The 25214-nt window shown below is 40.1% G+C and overlaps 1 protein-coding gene across 1 annotated transcript in view; it reads left to right on the top strand.

The window, feature by feature from the left end:
• LOC149223298 (F-box protein At2g32560-like) overlaps window positions 1-947 on the top strand; it is a 47056-nt gene extending 46109 nt beyond the window's left edge. Inside the window, exon 5 of the mRNA XM_089385797.1 lies at window positions 270-947. Within this exon, the coding sequence (XP_089241923.1) occupies window positions 270-457 (188 nt within the window). The 3' untranslated portion in view covers window positions 458-947. The remainder of the gene's footprint in view (window positions 1-269) is intronic.
• The last annotated feature ends 24267 nt before the right edge of the window (window positions 948-25214 follow it).

Below are 25214 nucleotides of genomic sequence, written 5' to 3'. Positions count from 1 at the left end.
CCCGTTCTTGAAAATAAAAGGCTTCGTTGAGAGCAGTGTGTAATGTCTGGAATTCATGGCTTCTTGGGGTCTTTATGATAGGAGAAATGAGTGTAGATCTTTAGCATGACATCATATTACCCTTTGGAGGTTGCCTTTGTTTGCTTGCATAGCTTTATGCATGGAATCTGTCCGATAAATCGACTATTTATTATATATATATTATAAATATTAAATGGTTGATCAGTGATTTTGAATTACCCGGGTTTTGATAAAACTTCCTTTTGCAGATACCGCATGGCTGGAATTCAATCAGTATACCGCTGGTTCTCGATGGAGGCGTGCCCCAATCAATAGGAAGTGTCATCGTGAATCAGGAAGTGAGGCCGAAGGATTTTATGGAGGAATACGGAAGTTATTAACAAAGGAGGAGATTTCAACTTGGAAGCAGTTGTGGCCCAATGAATCCTTAGAATAAGCTCATTGCATATTTACCTCACCCTCAATCACCTATTGCATCTGGGGTGGCAGAAAGACTGTCATTGTTTGATTATTTTTGGTGGTGTGATTGATGCAGGACATGGATGTCAAATTGCCATTGACAGACTTAATTTTAACTTCTCATTTGTGCGACACCATTATCAGATTACACAGTTCTTTGCATGGATTTACCATGAACTGTTCCACACTAAGGCTAGTGTGGACTTCGCAGATAATCAGATACATGGGGATCCTGGGCTTATTTTATCTCTACCCTTGAAATATGTGGCATTCCACATGCATGCTTAGAATAAATGTAGTCAGCATGGTCACCTAATGAACAATTAATTATTTGGGGGCATGTTTAAGATCTCTTGTACCATATGTAGCTCAGCCTGAAAATCTTGCTGCAGCTGTGAAAACTATTGATTGATGCGTGGCATATTGTAATATAATCACTTCGAAGGTCTGCTTCCCTTTCAGGAGAATGTAAACAGTGATAGTAGAGAGCAGCGTTTTGTTTATAAGCTTGTTCACTTGCAAAGCAGGTTCTGGACATTGGGCCTACAACATGTTAAAGAAAATGCTGGCATGAAAAAATAAAGTAAATAAGGCAATCATTCAAAAGACATAATGAGTTTGAATCTACAGAGCATAACATCAAATGCATTTGAGAATTGAAGCCTACTACAAATGTGGAGCATTTAGCAATATAGAGTCAATCCATGCTTGCATGCATATTCACTTATAATTGTACCAAGACTTTGAATTTTTCTGCACCATAATGTATTCTGCGGTCAACTTTTAATCATCGTTATTGAGTTTGAAAGAGTGCCATTAGGTGTACCCATTGCCATAATTTGAGGAACCTTTCTAAACTCTTTCCACTGTCGCAAATCATGCCCACTGCTCCAACCAAGATCCTTCGAGTTACAGCCCGGCACAAACCCTTTCTTATTATCTAATTGACACCCATTTGGCCTAGGGCCAATCACGACTCAGGCCCTGCTAGAATCCAATCCATGCATAGGGAAAAAGAACGTGGGGTTGGGAACCCAAACCAGAGTTGGAGGAATATTGGCCTTCTTCTCTTCGAAGAAAAAGGATGCAGGTCGCACTCCTGATATCAATATCTCATCCAATAACCACAGTCCATGTTAGGATGACAGAGCTACCCAGGATCAAAGCAACCGGGCTTGACACGGGTTTGATCAAACATAGGCTGACAAAAGGTGCAATGCCTCGTTGGATGGACATTCAGTAGTGTCCTCAACCCCTTCAAGACCTGTAACAATTGCTTATGATATAGGGGATTGAGCTGAGTCGATGGACTATGTATCAAAACCATTCAGCTCCTGAGCAAGGTGGAGCGGTGAGGGAGATCCAACCACCTATGTAATCACTCATGATTTGGCATCAAATCATAAATTTTAACTGGAATATAAAGGGAGTTTCTTCATCTCGAACTATAAAAACATGCTGGTTTGCCCACCCGAGCATGGATATCGGGTGCAATGTAATAAAACTTCTCTCTGATCTAGTGACAACATAATGGCTAAAGGAGTCGATACTTTGATGAGTTTCAACATATTAATATAGATTTATTTTAACTAATGTTCAGTGAGATTACATATACATAACTTTTTTTTTATAAATTTTTCTTTAAAATGTTAATTTTGAAAAAATATTTGTATATACATATATATATATTATGTGTCAACACGATATTGAACGTAGAAAAATTACACATCATTTATCTTCAACAACACACTAATAAAATATTTTAATTATAAGTTTACTCTATTTTATTTTTATTTACTTTAGATGTAAACATGTTCAAAGAGATTTGATCTCTATTCACATTTAATATTCAGACTTGAATCTATGCTAATTTTTTATAATACTATTTATATTATATATAAATTTCACATTTCTATATTTATTTATTATTAGTATTATTATTATTATTATTTTTAATTTTATAAAAATACATAATACATATGTATATATATATGAGGTTCACAGTTCCTGAAGATTGGTGATTGCTTTGTTTATGGAATATTTGTATCGACAAATCTACTTGAAATGATCACTTCCTGCAAGCTCAACTATGGAGCTTAACCCCGTGCGTGTTGAGAGAATCAGACCTATGACCTCCTCATAGCAAATGTGCTTTAATGACATGAACTCAATTAATTGAGCTAACCCTCAAGGCTATATATGTATGTAAAATTTAACCCATATATATATATATATAATATAGGGTAAGTATTAAATTTTTATATATTTATTAATTAAATTTAAATATGAAATAATGAAATATCACCATTACAAATATGAATGATCATTATTGTTGCGTCAAGAGGCAATCCACAACCCAATATAGGGGAGATGTGTAGGTGTAATGTAAGTATGTCAACATTTTACATCATATTTTTTGAATGCAAAACTTGAAACCTCTTTTTTGAGTACATTGCAAAATATAAAATAAGATAAACTATATTCAACTATTTCATGTTACATTTTATATTGCATTACATTTTACATTTGTAATGCAAAATGTAAAGTGTAAAATGTAACGTAATGTAAAATATAAACTACAAAATGTAAGATGTAATGTAAAATGTAAGGCACAAATCTAACAATTTGATCAGAAGAAATTGGTTTGTCTATAATGTAGAGTTAACATATTATTATTTTTTTAACATGTTATTTATTTATATACTATTATTGGTATATTAATCAATAATTATTATTATAGTACATAGAGTGACAATTCTCGATCATACAGATGAAGGGGGGAGAGAGGGAAAGAGAGAGAGGGAGAGACTGCGAGAGAGAGAGAGAGGGGGGGGAGAAGAAAAGAGGGAGGGAGATAATCACTGATACGAAGAGAGAGAGAGATAGAGTTGGAGGGGGATAGAGAGTGAGGGAAGAAGAAAGAAATAGAGAGATAAAGGTGGAGAGAGAGAGGGAGTGATACGGGAGAAATGGAGAGAGAGTGAGGGAGAGAGGAGAGGAGGGAAGAGAGAGGGAGGGAGTCATAGAAATGGAGGGATGATAGAGGGGAGGAGAGAGAAGGAGAGGGGGGAGATAGTGATAGAGCAGGAGGGAAGAGAGCGATGGGGGAAGAGGGACATGGGAGAGAGAGGGAGGAAAGAAGAAAGACATAAAGAGAGAAAGTTGGAGAGAGAGATAAGGGGAAGAGAGAGAGAGAATGAGAGGAAGAGGGAGGGAGAGAGATAGATATGGAGAGAGAGAGTGTATGTTTGGGGGGTGAGATAAAGAGACAAAGAAGGAGAGACTGAGGGAGATAGAGATATAGATGTAGATGGATGGGGGAGAGAGGGAAGAAGAGAGAGACAAAGAGGGGCGGGGCAGTAAAGGGGGGGGGGGGGGGAGGGGAAGAGATATAAATATGAAGAGAGAGAGCGTGTGTGTTTGGGAGGGTGAGATAGAGAGATAAAGGAGAGATGAAAGGATATATATATATATATATATATATAGAGAGAGAGAGAGAGAGAGAGAGAGCATGTGTGTTTGGGAGGGTGAGATAGAGAGATAAAGGAGAGATGAAAGGATATATAGCATGTGTGTTTGGGAGGGTGAGATAGAGAGATAAAGGAGAGATGAAAGGATATATATATATATATATATATATATATATATATATATAGACAGAGAGAGAGAGAGAGAGAGAGAGAGAGAATATATTATCATATAGTATTAAACATTATTAACCATAGAGCAAGAGGAAGTAAGACTTTTACAAAAGGTAAAAGAATTTGGATTTAGAAAGACATGAATATTTTGTTATTCACTGAAATAGATGCATTGATTTTAGTGTAGATGTTGATTCATAATCTTGTTTGATTGATTGCACTTGATACATTGATTTCACTGTAGTTGTTAATTTCTAATCTTATTTGATTGCTTGCACTAGATGCATTGATTTAAGTGTAGATGTTGATTTATAATCCTATTTGATTTCTTGCACTAGATGCATTTATTTCAATTTAGATGTTGATTTTTGATTTGATGTAACTAGATGTATGATGTAAATTAATTTCAAGTAATTAGATTAATAGTGTGCATTGATTTAAGTGTAAGCACAAAAAAATATTGATGATGTGCATTAATTTATGTGTTAAAGTAATTCAACCATGAATAAAACACTTGATTTTGTATCTTAAATAAAATGTTCACTTACCTGAAATGTTTGATTCTTGAAACTGTAAACTATTTGTAATCAATTACATTCTTATTATTTCCATTTTCCATCATTCAACATTGTTAGTCACTTTGCATTCAAACGAGGTAATAGAAAACAATTACCATTGAAATTTACTTGGGGTTTAACACTCCACTAGATTGACTTTGGAGAAAACCACTATTAATATTGAATAGTAGGAGAGACAAGGTATGCCATTTATTTCAATAGCTCGAGTTAAATATTTGAATGGTCTATGATTTTAACTATCCTTTATATATATATGTATATTCCAGACATGTTAAAAATGTTGACATACAATCTTTCTTAGATTACGTCTAACACCTACACATCTCCCCCATACTAAGTTGTAGAGCGCCTCTCAGCGCAATAATACATATAATTACATGCATATGCCCATCCCATTTTTGATAAGTTATATATATATATATATATATATATATATCTTAGAAAAATAATTTATTTCAAGTATTAAATATATATGTGGTTATAAAAAGTTGGAATTTTTTTCGGCCTGGAGTATGCCGTAAAACTGCTTCTGCTTGGCTAAGAGCTCGTCTTCCTCGGACGTAAGGAAACAGGTTAACGGCCCAAGACCCAGAGGCATCTGGTAGGAGTGAGAGCCTGCTCCCGATTACGGACCACCAGCAGGGTTATGCCAGGTGGCGTGGTTTTCCTATTTAACAGTGATGAGTCAAACCCAGCATTCGCGGATAGCAGCCAGAGATGGCTGTCCTCACTGTTGGTTTGACACCTGAGTTGATAGGTTTTACCACCTTCGGAAAAAAAAAAAAAAAAAGTTGGAATTTTTTTTTTGTTAATTAAAATATCTATTGATTATAAAAGAAATCATACATTAAACATTTTCAGTCATGGTTTGTGATTGGGGAAACTAAATTAGTGACAGAAAAGTAAATCCTTAGTCCAGAGTACAAACATAGTGCAAAAATTGACACTAGAGAGAATATCATCATGAGATACAAGTATAAAAAAATATATGCTATGCTAATTGCAACAAAATGGCCAAAAATTTGTTTTTTGGCTAGTAGTGACCGTGGGAATGCAAACCATAGAGAAACACATCCAACCACTGTGACAAGAGTAGGAGTGATGACTAGGCTGAGGTAGATACATTGACAAGCGCAACAAGATTGTTCAGAGAAGCTACACCTTTCCCTTTGTGAAGTAGGGCTTCATTTTTTGCAAGCCTCATTGCCATGTATCTCTGTTCTGACGACATCTACCTATTTTCTGCTCGGAGGATGCTAAGCTAAAGGGAAATTTTTGTTTTATTATCTTCCTTGTTTTTGAGTGCTTAGCCAATAAGAGTCTTGATGTGCCAGTAGAGCTCTATTGTGCACTAGTACTGGTTTTGCTAGCCATGAGTGTGCAGAAGATCAAGAATTCAATAAACTTGAGAAAGGATATCATAATCACTATAAACTTCATGCTCATGCATAGATTCAACGATTGCTTAGTTAATTCGGTGTTGTATGTGCTAAGGTGTAGCCTTGTTGTAGTTTTGCTTTGCAAATTGAGTTCGTGAGCAGTCTCAAGTGCCGCCTTCACCACATCTAGTAGAGCCACATCGACATCTCATGCATTGACGAGACATGGTGGAACTATATTGGAGTAGAGTGTGTGTGCTATGGAGCGGGAATGAAAAGTAAAGGGAAAGGCATGGGATTTTCCAGGGCCAAAGCTAGGAGCAATGGAGAGACTAGAAAGGGAAAGGCATGGGATTTTCCTGGGCCGAAGCTAGGAGCAATGGAGAGTCTGGTTATAATCCAGTGAGGAGAGGAGGGTAAAATAAAGATAAGTAAAGAGACCACACAAGAAATAAAACACAGGCTCTAGGGGAGGCCCGAGGTAGCCCAAACACTGCAATAGAGCACCTCCACAAGTAGACTCGAATACTCGAATTGTGACTGGAATTAACTGGAAATAGATGCCATGAAAAGTATGACGAGAGACTAAACCAGAGCTTGGAAAAATAACTAAAAAAATAAGGAATCCTGTAATTCAAACGCCAGAGTGATGTGCTTCAGATCAAAACACTGGAGAGTACCAATGTAAAAGAGCGCCAGAGTAGATGAGAGGTGGGTACTGGGTATGCACTGGTGCCAAGAACAGTGGAATCCTAATCCTCCCTTTCTGAGCATTAATGGAGAAAATTTTGAGTGCCACCCGGTGTATCCTCACTGTTGAAATTCTTGAAATTGGATTCTTCTTGAGCAGTTGGGTGACAATAACAGTTTCAAGGGAGGCTAGGTTAGGAGGAACTGGACCTACCCCTTTCACTAATATGGAAACAACAACAAATTACGGGGGAGCAGCTGCCGCTTTAGGTTACCACTCACTGCTGTAAATGAAACTTTCCTTAACTGATAATACAAAGGAATTACCAAATTGAGGCAACCTCTGAGCACCTTGGGAGGTGTAATAATCAAAGAGAGTACCATGAGTTAATGCATTGAAGTTTGATGCTAGGTGGATGGGAAGTTGATACCTCTTTCTCCCTCAGTGAAGTGGGGTGACAACGAACCTCACTTTCTCTCACACACTTTCCCTGGTTGTTACTTTAATTGGGGGAAAAGTTGGAAATATCATGATTATAAATATTGATTCTTTTTGTTAAAGTGTAATATGCATATTATGAAATTTTTAATAAAGAAATTAATTGTAATTTTATTAATAAAAATAAACTTGCAATATAACAAATTCAATTGATTTAATTGATTATTTTTATCATTACTATTATAACTTTTTATCTTTTATTACCTTTTGAATTGAGATATGCCTCTAGGCACAATAATACATCCATTAGTCCATGTGTAATGATGGAGGAAGGTGGGTCTTGAGTGAGTCTATTTTAATGGTGGCCTTTCTTGCATCTTTGATTATGCATGTAATTACATGTACTTATAAGAAGTGAATATAGATGGAGTATTTACTTATCTGTAATCAAAACAATTATGTGATAATAGAATGGATGATGAAAAGTCATTCCATTATAGTAGTAACAATTTGTATTGGTGATTTTACCTAACACTTAGGTAAAAAAACAATTGGAATTATTTTCTCATTCAAGAATAATAAATGGGATGACTTGAAAATATTATTCCAATTGATTGAAGCAAATAATGTAATGTTTAGTCATTCACTTGGATAAATAATCACCAAGGTCATGACAGAGTGACCAAACTTGATTGTGTTTACCTTTCCATAGATCTCCTATTAGAATGCAATATACTAGTATGAAGTAATCCTTGCTAACACTTTATTGAGAAATACTTTCCTTTAAAATCTTTTTGACCAAGTTGTTGTGCATGAAGGGTGTATCTATGTCTTCAAAGCCGCCTATAACTTGGACTTGTACTTGGGCTCATATACACCCACTATGGAGTTTTGGAACTTGAAACTTTGTATCAATATGGATTTTATCACCTTGTTGCTTATGATACACATTTTTATGATCACTATCCAATTTAGATACTTTTGTTGCCCGCCCCAAAGAATTTGCACTCACTAGCATATATGTCACCCGGTGCATTGAATTTGAACCTTAAAATTTCAAATTCGAGGAATTTCAAGATTTTTTTTTTTTTTTTCCTTTCCGAGGCTCAACAATGAAATTTGTTAACTGATTGTACTATTTGGTTTTTGAAGAAAGAGTCTTTTTTAAAGTTTTGGTTATTAAAAAGTGAAAAGAGGATACCACCAATTTCATTGACCTATGATTTTGCTCGAATAGGACCTGTAAAGGTGGGCCATCTAATATCTCGATAGAGACATATAAGAAACATAAACCCCCCAAGAATAAAACTTTTAAAAGTGGGCCATCTAAAGCTTTGACAAGGACATACAGTTGAAGGATAAAACCACCCAATGAAAAAGATATTCACTTGATCGATCCTTCAAATAAAAGGAATGTGGGATGAAAGTGATGTCCGCATTGTGACTTAACCTTCACTCGACACATATTAATCTAGTAAATATGGTTGGAAAGTGACTGTAACCACGTTGATGAATATTCATTTGATTGTGCAATTAAGAGTCACGACTATGTGCTAATCCTTTAAATTTAACAATCAATTATTTTGATAGCTTGTAGGATAGGTAAGCCTAAGCTATACTTCATAGCATATATTTATTAAATGCATAGGTTATATAAGTATGTTAGTAGGTTTTTACATTAAACTATATGATATTTTATCTATATTATAAAGTATTTCATATATATATATATCACTGAAGTTAATGGTGAGATTTATATGAATCACTGAAGTTAATGGTGAGATTTATATGAATTCCATTGAAAAATTTGAACTTGATCAAACTTTATCCTTGTTGAATTCAAATTTGAACTTGAAACATGTGACTTAGGTTATAACAAACTCCTTTTAAATTCAATAACAATATTTGTAAGAACAAAGTGTCTCTAATATTGAGTCCAACTGGAGAAATGGACACTTATAAGTAAGCTCCTAAAAAATGAAACAAAGAAAACTCAACAAATTGGGTGGTAAGAGAGACAAGACAATACACAAAATACTTGTTGGCATAACAATATAGAACGCCATATTGTAGATCAAGTTGGTTTGTTGTGGCTAAATGAGAGAAAAACCAATTGACCTTAATTGGAAACCTTAAAACAAAGAGACATGAACAAATATAGAAAATGTGCTTGTTTGCATTAGGATGAAGAGGGGGATGAAAACAAAATTGTTTCAATGTTGATAAAAACACAATTATTTCAAAGCTTAGTTAATTATACACAAATTTCTTAGGTCTTCAAAATGTGTTGCTTAAGGTTGTCTTTTGTGATTCTGTTTGCGAAGACACCAAAAGAAAATTCTTTGGTAGTCAACATTTCTTCTAGCTCCCTATATACTTCTTCATCTGACCTATCTTCTCCTTGTACTCCAATGGTTGGAAACTTATTCATCTTGATTAATCTCTGAACTAAAGAATAATGTTGTTGATACTAAGCTACAGATATGGAGATGTCTTTCTCCATCATCTCCTAAATATTTTAGACCCTATTGATAGTGATGGAGTTTATGGGTATGTTGTACCGGCTACAACCACCCTCCAAAATTTTGGCCTGCACCAATTTCGGAGCCTCCCTTGAAGAGTTTCACTTGATGACTACACACACTCGGGTTCACTCCATGAGCTCGTGTGAGTCTTTACATCTGCCTTGCTTGTTCATTGCATTCAAGTCTCTGCATGTTGATGTCTAAGTCATGCTTGCGACCATGTTCTGGTTATGCTCAAAGTCTTCGCTTCGTATGTGCTTGTTGTGTTCACTATGAAAGCATCTGTCACACTCACTCACGGAGTCATATTCATTGTCGCGAAAGCGTCGTCTCGATCAATGAACAATAAATCATGAGTGCCGCACTTGTCACTTACACCATCGATCAGTCTTGTTGAACATGTGTGTTTGGATGGTTTGGTTGTTTTGTCGTCAAGTCAAGCAAGTGTGTGTTTGTATGATCACCTATGCATCTTTCGATTGTTCACACACTTAGCCATTTTTGTTGAAGGTTCTGACGACCTGACTCCCCTCTGACAGCCAGACCATCACCTTGCCATCGTCTTGATTGACTGTCAACCAGAACAACTCAGAAGCACCAAGCTAGTCTTTTCAAGTTGCATTGCCCTCAAGCAATTAAATCAAATCTCATGCTGGCCACCCGGACAGTCGGACCCATCAGTCACCCCGGGACTGACTCCCCTAAAAAATTGCGCAGAGGCCACTAACCTTAGCTGCTCAATTGGATGAGGAAATTGCACAGACAGGCCAGAGAGATACCAAGTGCCCGTCCTTGTCTCCCTCAGAAAATTGCGTTGTTTTCCCAGTTAGTCATCCCAACAGTCGACCAACTGTTCATCTCAGAAATTGCGCAGTGTTCATGAGCAAGCCTTCTGCTGCCCATCGGTTAGCTCAGCTCAGAAATTGTGCACAGATGATTAGCAGACCGACCTCCTGACCTTAATGCAGTTTTCCTTGCTAGCAGCCCCTAGCAGTAGACTGCTAATTCCCTCCAGGAATTGCGCAGTTTCTGCTGCCAGTGACTCCAGTAGCCAACTGGCAGTTTCCTCTGGGAATTACATAGTTTTGGCTGCCAGTGACCCCAGAAGCCAACTGTCAGTTCCCTCTGGGAATTGCGTAGTTTTGGCTGCCAGTCTCGCGGGCAGTTCCTTTAAGAAACTGCGCAATCCTTGCCTGTTGACCCTTCATGCAACCCAACCTGTTCCTCTGGATAATTGCGCAAATCTCGCTGTCTAGCCCCGCTGCCCGTTCGTTCTGAAAAATGCGTAGATCATGCCTACTTTTCCTTCCAGCAACCCAGACTGTTCCTCCCAAAATTTGTGCAATTTTTCCTCCCAGTCGAGTCAAACCTTGCAGACAGTCACTATCGACTCAGATTGTCTGTATCCATCTCTCATTGACTCTTGCGTAGTTTTCATCAGAATTTGCCCGAAGCCATCATCCCGCATCATAGCCTTGCTGCCTCTCTCGGTCACTTGCATCCGAATGATCATGTGTCATGGTAGACTAGGAGGTTTTGGATTTGATGTCATCTTGTCATGAGTGACTGCAGGTACAGGTACACCAATGAACATGGCAAGACGACAAATGGGATAAACGAAGGGAGCACATGCAGAATGATAGGTTCAGCGAAAGATGAACGAATGAAGCATGGGAAGCGGATGAACACGAGGAACATGCACCTTCGCGAATAGATGAGCTTGTCAAGCCTTCTAGCATGCAAGAAAGCAACAACATGCTAAAGCTTCATCAAGCAAACCAAGGACCATCGAAGACTCTACGCACTTTTCCATGCGGAGGTGAAGCTATGATAAACCATGAAGACATCCATCACCCAACAACACTATAGCTTGACATGCACTCTAGTAGCAACATGGATGTACCAACATTGTCATGTCAAGTCATGTTGAGTCACGTCATGAGTCATGTCGCCCACATCTCCACTATGGGCTTGTTGTGAATCATTGTGATGTAACATGGAAGTCCAAGAGACCCACTTGTTGAACAAAGAGTCATGTAAGACGAAAAGTCATGGAAGTCAAACGATCATGAGGGTAGTCTAACAACCACAAGGGTCAGTTTCACCCTTGACTATAAATACCCCCTCATTTTGTACATGTGAAGGACTTTTCACCTCAGCTCCTCCCACATAGCCAAGAGAGTCTGTAATCTTTTCTTTGAGGAGTAAGTAGTGGCTCCAACGCCCCACACTCAGGGTTAGTGATGTATGGTGTAACGATGTGTCTTGGAACTTTTGCTTAATTTAGAAGCCTGCTAACATGGCAACACGTTTTCACACATGTATTCTATCTATAGTAAGACTGATCTTTAACACTTGCAATGCATGTTTCTTTAACCTGTGTTCTAAATCTGAACTGCTTCATTTGTTGTAATGTATAATCTATTAATGGAAATGTGTTGTATATGCTGTTAACGCTGTCTCGCCCGTGTAGACTGCTCTCCCGGACATCAGACAAACCTTTCACATAAAGCTTGCTGTAACAATCGTTGCACTTGTTCGGACTGCTCCGTGAGTGCTGTATGTGTTATATCACTTTGTATGTTGTGACTGCCACATCCATGTGGACTGCTCCGTCGGAAGCTGTGCATGTCTTGTTATGTTGTGTGTTCCTAGCAGTGTTGGGACTGCTCCCAATCGACCTGGAACTCACTCTCGCCCTCTCCCTCGACAGTGAAAGAACCATTGACACAAGTGACACTTACACTCACCAGGCATGCGAACCTCACTTCTCGAAGATAAAGCGAACCACTCTCCTGTGCTAACAAGTAAGAGTTGAGGCAAATCCTTAAAACAATGGCAATCGGGCCATCATACTGGATGGGACTCCCACACCAAACAGTGTGAGGTCTAGTTGGGACTTCATACCGGGGTGATCCCCTGAATGTTGGCGGGTCCAGCACCATCAACATTTATGGCGCTAGAAGGAGGGAAACTAGTTGTATATGGCTGAAATTCCCTCTCACACTCATTCATCAATCATCTAGTCAAGGCAGTAACTCGCACTCCCTCTCACCTACACGTGACTCTGCGATTGGTTACTCCTCACCTCCCAGTGTTGAACATGAGACTCCATATCAACACCTTCGCTCCATTCGTCCCATCACTTTCCAGTGCACGAAAGTAGTCGGAATGATCCCAGACAGACAACATTTTCCACGCGTAGCGAGGAATCCCAAAGCCACTCCCATGGGAGTTGTTGTATCATCAGTGGAAGAAGAAGCCCTTGCCACACTTGAAGGTCTAAGAGAAGCTATCGAAGATGGAAAGGAACCTCCAATCTTCTGGCAGGGCGAACAAGACACTCTTTGGATCTTGGGATCATACTTCAATATAGGAGGCGGAGGGGAAGTCATCGGAAGAGGCGGAGGTGGAGACAAACCAACAGACTCAGAGTTAGAACCATCAGACTTCGAAGGAGAGGAAGAGGATGAAGAAGACAAAGAGATGGATGATCCAAATCTTGAATGAATGACTCAGGGACCATTGGCTCTCCTAGCCGTTTTGTACAAGATGCCAAGGCGAGCGGAGAGAATGAACGTCAAGTTCGACCTGACAATATGGTAAAGGTGGAAGACCACTTCGACAACTTCTACCTACAACTACAGACCCTTGAGGTGTGTTATGATGATGTAGCATGTAGATTGTTCCCATGTACCTTGGACGGCTACACAACCGCTTGGTATCACAACCTTCCACCCAACTCCATACAGAACTAGGGTTCTTTCAAACAAATGTTCCTTGAGAAATTTGCTAATGACAAGACCCCAACCATGCTGCTCAAAGAATTGGGAAGCCTCAAGATGGAGGGAAAAGAGAAAGTAAAAGATTTCAACCAGAGGTTTACGCGTATATTGAACAAGTTCACAACAGACACTAAGCCTCATGACTCCATCACCATTGAGTACTACACATCCGCACTGCCAACCAACATCGAGCAGTTCGTCAAGCGAGCTGCAAAACCAACACTATTGGAAAACTGTGAAGAGGCTATCACTGTTGAAAAAGACCTGCGTGCAGTTGGAGTCATCAAGGATGATGAATTGGTGAAAGACTCCAAGGATGCAAGTAGGAAGTCCCAAGCAATGGCGAGCAAGGGTAGAGACAAGGAAGCAACTGAAATTGAGATCCTCACTCATCTTGTCAAGAGCTTGTCCACTCAAATGTCCGAACTCAAACAACGTAGACCGGACACATTTGCAAGCAGTCACTCGCTTAGGTAGAGATAGGAAAGTAGCACATCAAGCAACAGACTATCCATTCCAAAAACTGCGCAGAAGCCTGTGTTCTAGCTCGAACAATGTGCAGTTTTGAAATTATTCTCTTTTAACAAAGAACATCATCTTGAGAACTCTTGTTCGGGTTGGAAGTGAGTCACAAATTCTTTTTGTAGTTGTATGCTCAAGGCGGGGAGAAATATGTAGGAGAAACTAGATGACACGGACAATGACGAAGAGGTTGCACCTGATGAGCCATCAAGCTTTGAGCATGTGGTGAACACGTATCAGTGCTCGTAAAAAATGGTAAAGACAAACATCGAGAAGAAGCCCCAAAAGAGAACTAGCCATTACAATATTAGAAGTAAAGGGACTCCCCCCACACTTGGGGAGATGCAAGAAAAGATCAAGCTGCTGATAAGGAAGATTGATCCACCAGCCAGCCCAAAACAAAAAACACAAAGTAAGTCTGGGAGGACAGCAGAGAACAAAAACACATCCATGAGAAACAAGCTGCAAAAAACTCCGCCAATAACATGAACACTCGTTTCACTCCAGACACCTCGGTGAGTCTACCACCTCTGGTTGTTGATGATATGAAGAAAACTCACGCAAACATCAGTTTGTTCAAGTTGGCTAAGATCCAGAGCCGACGAGATATCCTATTGCGCGCGTTGGGACAGACAGTGACAGATAACGTAGTCTCTACCATGAGGGAAGTAAGAACACCTCCCGGATCACTTTCCACTGTGCTCAATACACTTTGGATGGAAGAAGCACACTCAGGTTTCCCCCCATTCCTGCTATCTTTTGAAATTTTCAAATACAATGTTCACAATTATTTGGTTGATTATGGTGCGACAACAAATGTTATGCTACTCTCCATTGCCAAGAAGATCAATGCATGATGGAGTGAAACATCTGCGAGAATCATCCAACTTAATAGAACATCAGTACCAGCCATTGGTGAGCTGCGAGACATGATCATCCAACCATCCCATGACACTCGAGTCCACCAATGCATCAACGTAGTTGTTGTGGACATACTAGAAGCGTATGGCCTGATACTCAGAAGAGATTGTTCCATCAAGCTAGATGGATATTTTGCTACAGACTGGTCCCACACGTGGCTTCCATACAAGGGCAAGTGCAACCAAATCTGGGTAGAATCTGAGAGGTACATGAAGCATAATGTCACTCACATCAATGGTGAGAATGAACCATTGGCTTTCACAGAACTCATGTTTGGCAACTGCCTTCTTGAGACAACATTGGGGTGTTATCCTGCACGAACAACTCCAACCCCACTAGATGAATAGTTGAGACTCCTTCCTTGCTGAACTGATGGTAATGAAACCTGTACAACACATTGTACCAATAGTAGCGGTAGTAGAAGCAACAGTACTAGCACATCAAGTGGTCCATGTATAGATGAGTTTTGGACTATGTACTTCGACGGGTCAAAGATACAGGACAGCTTAGGAGTTGGGTGTGTTCTGCTCAACCCTTGAAACAAGAAGCATCTAGTGTCAAGCCGCTGGAGTTTGAGTGCATGAACAATGTAGCAGAATATGAAGCACTGGTATTGGGCTTGTAGAAAGCCATCAACCTCAATGTGGTCATGCTCAAAGTGGTAGGTGATTCAGAGATAGTGGTACGGCAGGTACATAACACCATTCACTGTTTATCACTACATCTCAAAGGTGACCAAGAAGAGGTATGGTGACTAAACTCAAATTTCCAAGCGTTTAATATCATTGTTGTACCACGTGCGTGTAATGCAGCTGCCAATGCACTAGCAAATGCAGCCTCGAGAATGTCATTGATTAAGGATAGATTTACTATTGAAATTTTGTATAAACCATCTATCCTAGACAACATAACTAACTTATGCATGTTTAATGATGATCAATAGATACTACATTTTATGGCCAACGCTGATGTTTTCAAAGATGCAACAATAGAAGATGAAGAGCACGAACGCTCTCTGCAAGTAGAAGTTGGTGACATGAAAGGCCACATTATCACAAAAGGTGTGGCATCATTGGAAAAGCTATATGACTTGCAAGAATAGTTGCAAGGTCCAAGGAACAACAAGACCCATAGCTCAACCATGAGGCACGAACTGATAAATTTGGGAATAGAACAAGATCCGAAGTTTGTCAATCTTGGTACATGTTATACACAACAAGAGCAGCAAGCCTTTATCCACTTGTTCAAACAGTACTGAGATGTGTTTGCGTGGACGTACGATGACCTAAAAACTTACGACACGCGGATCATCCAACATATCATTCCAATCAAGGAAGGGGTCAAGCCATATCAACAGAAGATGAGAAAAGTACATCCGTCGCTTGAACCCCTCATATAAAAGGAGATTACTAAACTATTGGATGCACGGATCATATACAAAGTTCGACATTCCACTTGGGTCTCCAACATGTGCCCATATGAAAGAAGTCTGGGGAAATCTGCTTGTGTGTCGATTTCCGGAATGTAAACTGCGCCTCGGACAAAGACAACTACCCCGTGCTGTCTATGGACCATATTTTGCAAACAATATCTGGGGCACATATGTTCTCTCTCCTTGATGGTTTCTTAGGATACAATCAGGTTTTGGTAGTAGAACCTGACATACTCAAAACTACTTTCTGTACCAAGTGGGGTATGTTTTCTTATAGATGAATTCCGTTTAGGCTTGTAAATGCAGACACAACATTTCAACGCGCTATGGACATCACCTTTCGTGGACTCATTAGGTAGAGCGTGGTGGTATACCTCGATGATGTGAGTGTGTTTTCAAGAAGACGAGAAGACCATATATGCCATCTTAATAAATTTTTCAAGCGATGCCGAAGATACGGGATTTCCTTGAATCCCAAGAAGAGCATATTCGCCATGTCAAAAAGAAACCTCCTCGAACACATCGTTGCCAAGAGTGGGATCAAGGTGGATCTGGACCGGGTCCATGATCTGGATGTTGTGGGGAGGCCCCCAAGATTTGAAAAATTGAAATGCCAGAAGAAAAAGAGGAGAATGCCCAATAAACAAAACCACAAAGAATTTTTTTATTAAAACGGAGAATAACTGTAATGGCGTACAAACTATCCTTTTACAAAATGCGACTTGTTACTTATAGTATTTTTTTGGTTACAAATACCACGGGTAAATTCCATGGGTGAATGAATACCATGGGTGTATGTCACTTACAATACCATGGGTGGATTCCACTTACAATACCATGGGTAAATTCCATGGGTGGATGAATAACATGGGTGGGTGAATACCATGGGTTGATGCCATTTTCCATTCGGATCATTCCTCCCTCCTTAAGAAGTAATGGTCCCCATTGCGTGAAGTCCCTCCTACGAAGTCTTTGTTGAATATCAAGAGCCACTAAAGAGAATGGTTTTATGTGGTTAACCCATAACCATGATGAACAAAGATCCGAGAGAGATACCCTGTAATGCTTGTGACCAACTGTGACACTGACAGTGTGCGGCCTAGCAAATGGAATTCTATGAAGTGTGGTTTTGTGGATGACACATAACCATGATGAATGAAGATCTGAGGATAGAGATACCTTGTAATGTTTGTGACCAACTGTGATACTAACAGTGTGCGGCCTAGCAAATGGACTTCGATGACAATGATTTTGTGCGGTTGACCCATAACCATGATGTTGGTTCTTGATGAAGTAGCAGGTGCCTACATAGCCTGGGGTGGGAGGGAACGTATCCAAAGAACCCAAGTCAAATGCTGCTATGCTGAAACTGATGAATGTGACGCAGGTGCCTACTAAAGCGGGGTGGGAGGGCATGTCTCTAAAGGGAACCTGCTCCGAATGTTGTTCTAGAATTAAAATGGACATAACTCGATTAATATAACTCAAAATATTTGTTATAACCTATTTTTGGAAATAGAAGGACCATTTTGCATCTTCCCATGTGTTGGAAATACTTATCTGGACACTCTAGAATCTCTGATTCGCATTGCAACTTTTCCGCCGTCACAAAAGTTATAAAAAAATCACTGATTTTAAATCAGCGATATCTCCCACATCCGAACTCCGATTCGACCCATTTTTTTTTTTAAATTGAGTGATTTTTTGAGAGGATCTCAGATCTACAATCAATTTTCTGAAATTATGCACCAAAATTTCAAAAAAAGATAGGAGAGCCGTCGTCCACGAATTGTCGTCAGAAACATTTCTGCAACATAGCTGATTTTAAATCAGCGATATCTCCCTCATCCGGACTCCGATTCGGCCAATTGTTTTTTTGAATTTGGGTATTTTTTCACAAGGAATCCAGATATGTTATTTTTTTTGTAAATTTTGCACCAAAATTTTCAGATCTGATCTGCAAACTAATCGCCCAAAAACATTCTTGAAAAAAAAGAAAAAAGAAAAAATTCTTCCCACTTGGCTCAAGAAAATGCTTTGTGGAGGACGTAGCACGTGCTGTAAGTTTGTTGAATATTGTTGCAAAATATGAAACTGAAATATGCATCAAACCCTCATTCCCATGGAATCATAACCTACTCTGATACCACTGATCCGGATCTTGGGGGGAGGCCCCCAAGATCTGAAAAATTGAAATGCCAGAAGAAAAAGAGGAGAATTCCCAATAAAAAAAACCATGAAGAAATTGTTTATTAAAACGGAGAATAACTGTAAAAGCTACATTGTGGCGGACAAAATGTCCTTTTACAAAATGCGACTTATTACTTATAGTATTTTTCGGTTACAATACCATGGGTCAATTCCATGGGTGAATGAATACCATGGGTGGATGTCACAATACCACGGGAAAATACCATGGGTGAATGAATACCATGGGTGGATGTCACTTACAATACCATGGGTGGATGCCACTTACAATACCATGGGTGGATGCCACTTACAATATCATGGGTAAATTCTATGGGTGGATGAATACCATGGGTTGATGACATTTTCCATTCGGATCAGTCCAAGGCATCACATGAATTCCTCACCTCGTCCATAAGAAAGCCATGCAGTCCTTCTTTGGCAAGATAAACTTCCTCCGAAATTTCATCTCGGATTATGCATAGATAGTCAAACCCATGTAGGACATGATCAAGAAAGATGTAGTGTACAGCTGGGGTAAGAAAGAAAAGCATGTATTCGCCCGGATTAAGCAGGCCATTGCAGAAGCGCCTGCACTTTATAGCCCAGATTTCAAGAAAGATTTCCTGCTATACACCTTCACTTCTGTTAACTCAGTATCTACAGTACTCACTCAGAAAGATGAAGATAATGATGAACATCCCATCTCTTTCATGAGTGCAAGCATGCAGGGACTAGAGCTCAACTATCCCGCCATTGACAAACAAGCTTATGCAGTTTACAAGGCGGTGAAACACTTCAGGCCCTACTTGCTGAAGAACCACTGCATAGTCTTCATTCCCCACCCAACAGTCTGCACATTGCTAGTACAACAAGAGTTAGGAGAACGACATGCGAAATGGATGACAGGATTGCAAAAATATGATCTTGAAATCAAGCTAGTGCACATGATCAAAGGACATGGGCTCTGCAGACTTGTAGCTGAAGCAGTACACGCTCTGGAGAATGAAGAAGAGCTCACCGGTTAGGAGCAGGAGATTGAGATGTATGACATAAGGCGAGCAACACCCATAGAAAATGGAACCTCTTGGTACACAGATGTATGCCTGTACCTTGAGCACGACACCATACCCTCTCACTTTTATATCAAACAGAAGAGGGTATTGTGCCTGAAAGCCTTAGCATATCAGTCGGTGCATGGAGTACTTTATAGAAAGCTCAGTAATGGAGTCTTGCTCAGGTGCTTGGAAGCACATGAATCAGAGAAGGTACTTCAAGATCTGCATGGCAGACCCACCAGGGGTCACTTTGCGGGAAATACCACTGCACACAAGGTTATGCGAGCCAGTTTTTACTGGCTCACATTATTCAAGGATGCGCATGCCTATGCCCGAAATTGCCCGGTCTGTCAGCGATGTGCCAACAGAACACGAAGGTCAGCAACCCCATTGCACCCTGTTGCAGTGACTGAACCATTCCAACAGTGGGGCTTGGACATTGTTGGGGAAATTTTCCCTCATTCATCAAAACAACACCGCTATATCCTAACAACAATTGACTACTTTACGCGGTGGACAGAAGCAATTCTGCTCAAACAAGTGAACAACCAGGAGGTCATTAGATTCCTCCAGCAGAATGTCATCTCACGCTTTAGCGTTCTGGTATCACTTGTTTTTGATAATGCAACATATTTTTCATCTTTAAAACTTTAAAACTTTGCATTACAAAATGGTATTGTGCTAAAGCATTCATCGAATTACTATCCACAAGGAAACGATCTAGCAAAGTCTACAAATAAAAACCTCATCCATATAATCAAGAAGACCATTTTCTCTGAGCAACGTAACTGGCATACCGCCTCGACGAATGCACTATGGGCTGACCGTGTAACACCTAAACCTTCTCTGAATACCTCATGTACTTCCTAGTTTATGGTAAAGAGGCCATCCTCCTGCCAAATATCTACTTTCTTGCACTTCAACTTTCCCAGGAATCCCAAGGCAAGCCTTTCCAGCTAGTTCGACGTAGGATGGATGCTCTCCATAAGCTTCAGGAAGAAAGGATGAAAGCAAAATAAAAATTCGTACTCCACCATAACCATATCAAGAAGTGGTTCGATAAGAAGTCTGTAGGGAAAAATAGCTTTGATGTGAGTGACTTAGTTCTGAAATGGGATAAGCCCCATGAAGACAAAGACAAACATATGAAGTTCCAGTCCCCGTGGATTGGCCCGTACATAGTCCATGAGAAGCTTGGGCCACACACGTATTGTTTGCAATCACTTGACAGGAGGATTGACAACCTTTGTGTCAATGGCCAAGATCTCAAGCATTATTTTCAGTAGGCTGGGCCATGCTCGTGCCATGTACATAGTCTGCTTGCTGTTGTTGTTTCATTTGGTTTTTTTTTCGTATTATATTTTCTTTTGCTTTGTTTGATTTTTCTTACTATTTTTTGTTTACGTTCATTTTGTTTGTTTGATATATTACTATTTTTGTTTTCGGAAATAAGTGCTACCAAATACTACATCCTGGCTTTTGAATAGAGTATGTGGCTGAAATTTGAGGAAACTCGTGACACTGTAGCACTTGGCCAATCTTGTGTCCGCCTTCTCTATGCTTGGTTGTAACCTTCGGGCGATGAAGTCTTGACAAAAGATACGAACTTTCTGCAAGGGAATTTTTGGTCCAACCATGAACTTATGTCCACACTTGGAAGCCCCATGCCTGTACTTAGCATTTTGCTCTGTGTGTTCAAGCTCATCCAACTAGTAGAAATGGAGAAGGGAAAAATCTAAACAAGCAAATCTATGTCATAGGTCTTACATGCTTCTTTGAAGGAACAATCTCTTCTGCTCTCAATAAGTCGGGATCCCTCTTCCGCCCCAAAAATAAATAAGTGCCTATGCACAATCCTCTTGAAAAATATAAAGGTGAAAGAAGAGAAAGGCTCCCTGTGCAGAGAGGTGAATCATGCAACTCCACCGAGGTACTGACCAGGCTCACTGGCAGTGGAGCAATGTGTGTGTTCTTGCGTGACTCCGCTAGGGTACTCTCTAGGCTTGTTGGTAGTGGAGCAACACTAGACATGAAAAATTACACTCTGAAAATCTTCAACTCGCGAGCTAAACTACCCTTCCCGATTCGAAACACTGAGATTCAAGCTGAACTTTTGATTGTTTTTGACTGAGTTGGCAAAGGGTGAACCACATAGGTCGATGGGGTAAGTGGGGAAACTGAAGTAACCCGCACAAAGATTCAATACTCCTCGAAATACCAAGGCCCTATGCTAGAAATGAACCGAAACAAAGACGCTGGAGTTCTACCAGTGTGTCGCTAAGTGTTGTAGCGACTACAACCACCCTCCAACATTTTGGCCTGCACCAATTTCGGAGCCTCCCTTCAAGAGTTTCACTTGATGACTGCACACACTCGGGTTCACTCCGTGAGCTAGTTTGAGTCTTTACATCTGCCTTTCTTGTTCATTGCATTCAAGTCTCTACATATTGATGTCTAAGTCATGCTTGCGACCATGTTTTGGCTATGCTCAAAGTCTTCGCTTCGTATGTGCTTGTTGTGTTTTCTATGAACATATGTTGCATTCACACATGGATTCACATTCATTTTTGCACAAGATTCATCTCGATCAATGAACGATCAACCATGAGTGTTGCGCTTGTCACTTACACTGTCAGCCAGTCTTGTTGAACATGTGTGTTTGGATGGTTTGGTCGTTTCTTCTTCAAGTCATGTGAGTGTGTGTTTGTATGATCACCCATGCATCTTTCGATTGTTCACACACTTAGCCATTTTTGCTGAAGGTTCTAACGACCTGAATCCCCTCTAACAACCAGAACATCACCCTGCCATCACCTCGATCGACTGTCAACCAGAACAACGTAGAAGCACCAAGCTAGTCTTTTCAAGCTGCGCTGCCTAAAAGCAATTCAATCAACTCTCATGCTGGCCACCCAGACAGTCGGACCTGGCAGTCACCCGGGATTGACTCCCCTAAAAAATTGCAGAGAGGCCAATGACCTCACCTTCTCAACTAATTAAGGAAATTGCGCAGACAGACCGGACAAACACCAAGTGCCCGTCCCTATCTCCCTTAGAAAATTGTGTAGTTTTTCCAGTCAGTGATCCTGCAGTCGACTAATTGTTCATCTCAGAAATTGCGCAGTGTTCATGAGAAGGCATTCCACTGCCCATCAGTTGCCTCAGCTTATAAATTGCGCAGAGATGATCAGCAAACCGGCCTCCCGGCCTCAGTGCAGTTTTCCTTGCTAGCAGCCCCTAGTAGAAAACTGCCAATTCCCTCCAGGAATTGCGCAGTTTCTGCTGCCAGTGACTGCAACAGCCAACTACCAATTCCCTCTAGGAATTGTATAGTTTTGGCTGCTAGTGGTCCTAGTAGCCAACTGACATCTCCCTTTGGGACTTCCAGATTGATTTTTAATTATTATTCCTTCCAATGTTACAATACATATATATATATGACGAAGCATCCATAAACCCCAATCCATTAACCCTGGATTACAACATAACTGTAGTTTCCTTGACTAGATCTACAAAATACCATGGGCAGAAAACCATCCCCAAACCATGTGCTAAAACCACGCACGAAACCATAGTTAGGTCTGCCCACCTAATATAGGGTCCAAATTGTTTTCCCCGGGGCGTTGCCCCTAACCCCGTAGAGGGGGGCTACCGCCCCCGTCAAACCCACCGACAGGGAGGGCTACTGCCCCCCCGTGGCCCCTGGTGCAACGAATAGGGGGGATCTATTGCCCCCCCTGTAAACCCTCCATGCGTGAGGCTAGTTGTGGAAATAATATAACACAAACCCAACATACATAACCCTCCCCCTTGGGGGAACACCGTCCTCGATGTTCAATGACACTTATAACCAACAAGACTACTGAAAACAAAACATATTGCCCATGGAGCTTTATAACACAACTCATTGCAATATTTATAATGAATGACCTTCTCAAAAGAAAAACATCATGAAAACATGACCAAATAACAACCATACAACATACTAGAGCTTTATAACACAAATAATTGCAGTATTTACAATAATCACATATACACATATGCTCTACCAAAAAATAAAAAGATACGATGCCTGTATCAATCAACAAGGGAACCTAGAGGATCACACCTCCACCCTAAAAGTAATACCAAGATTCACCTCCTTCCCAGGAAGTACAGAACCCACTGTCATAGTCAAAGTTGCGTCCAATGTCCAGCGCTATAATCCTGTGCCACTTGTCCCCTCAATGAACAGTTACCAGCTCATTGTTCTATGGCGCACTCCCAATGTGAATTTGATTCCATCTGGAAATGCTAATTATGAAAACCAATATATTTGCAACCTTCCCTTCTCTGCTACATAATCCCTCGGGAAATCTAGTCACCCCCGTCTGTGTAGTCACTCACCTTCCAAGTTCCCTGACATCCCCTATCCCAGGCGATCCATCCCTTGGAAAGGCTTCCTCACATCAGAAGATCAAATAACCAAGGCATATACCCACCTCAACCATCATACATGTCATAGCATGCTCATTGCTCATGGAAATCAATGGACACTATTGGGTACCAGTGTCCCACAATGACCTTGCTCCAGAAGTACTCTACCAACATACTACTGCATGTTCCAATTTCTTTTACTGCTGCTACCAATTCTTGTAGTCGATTTCAACCACCCAATCAGGCATGTTCATGCATTCCTGTTCCAAGCACATAATTTCCATTAGATTCAAATAAATTCAAATAACCTCAAATCATACCTCATTGGTAGTTCGTCAATAAGGTACACTTGCAATCATGTTCACTTCTTGTCACAACAAGTCAAACTAACTGTTTGATCAAAACATCATGTATAAACATATCACATCTGGTTAGCTCAAAACAAAACCATCATAGATCAACATCATAAATCACATGTAACCATCATAAACCAGAATCATAGATCACATATAATCATCATATAACATAGTCATAAATCACATACATAATAAAACTGAAATAAAATGCTGATACTTATCCTTTAATCAATCCTTAGCTTCTACCTCTTTCCTTATTTCATACGCACTCCGGATTGGTTTCCGCACCTGACAAACATCAAGTGCCTTCTCCTCAATTGTGTGCAAACATCCCACAAATACAACCACACACGACATACCACACCATGCAATACATGCATCTACACCTGACATACAATACATACACCTACACCCAGTGTACAACACACAACAATACAGTCCTACGTCCTGTGTACGACACAACACAACACGTATACGTACACAATGTACATCACAAGACATACATCTGCACACAACACGTGACACCAAAAAATGCATACACATACACCCAATATACAATATAACTCATATATCTATACCTAATGTGCAACACCACACAATACATGTACCTACACCTGGCGTGCAACACAACAAAATACATGTGCTACACAAAGTACAACACAAGGAATGCACATGTCACGATACCACGACTACTACACATACATAGTACCACATGCCTGCAACACATCAAGTACGACATGCACATAATACCACACGTACACTGGTACCATATATACATCATGTACACAATACCACCTGTACACCA

Source organism: Pinus tabuliformis, chromosome Q, assembly GCF_031772625.1.
Source record: "Pinus tabuliformis cultivar Carrire ecotype Pingquan chromosome Q, CPIR1, whole genome shotgun sequence".
In the NCBI taxonomy this organism is placed as follows: domain Eukaryota; kingdom Viridiplantae; phylum Streptophyta; class Pinopsida; order Pinales; family Pinaceae; genus Pinus; species Pinus tabuliformis.
Note: the sequence above shows the minus strand (reverse complement) of the source record. Positions and strands in the feature narration are given on the sequence as shown.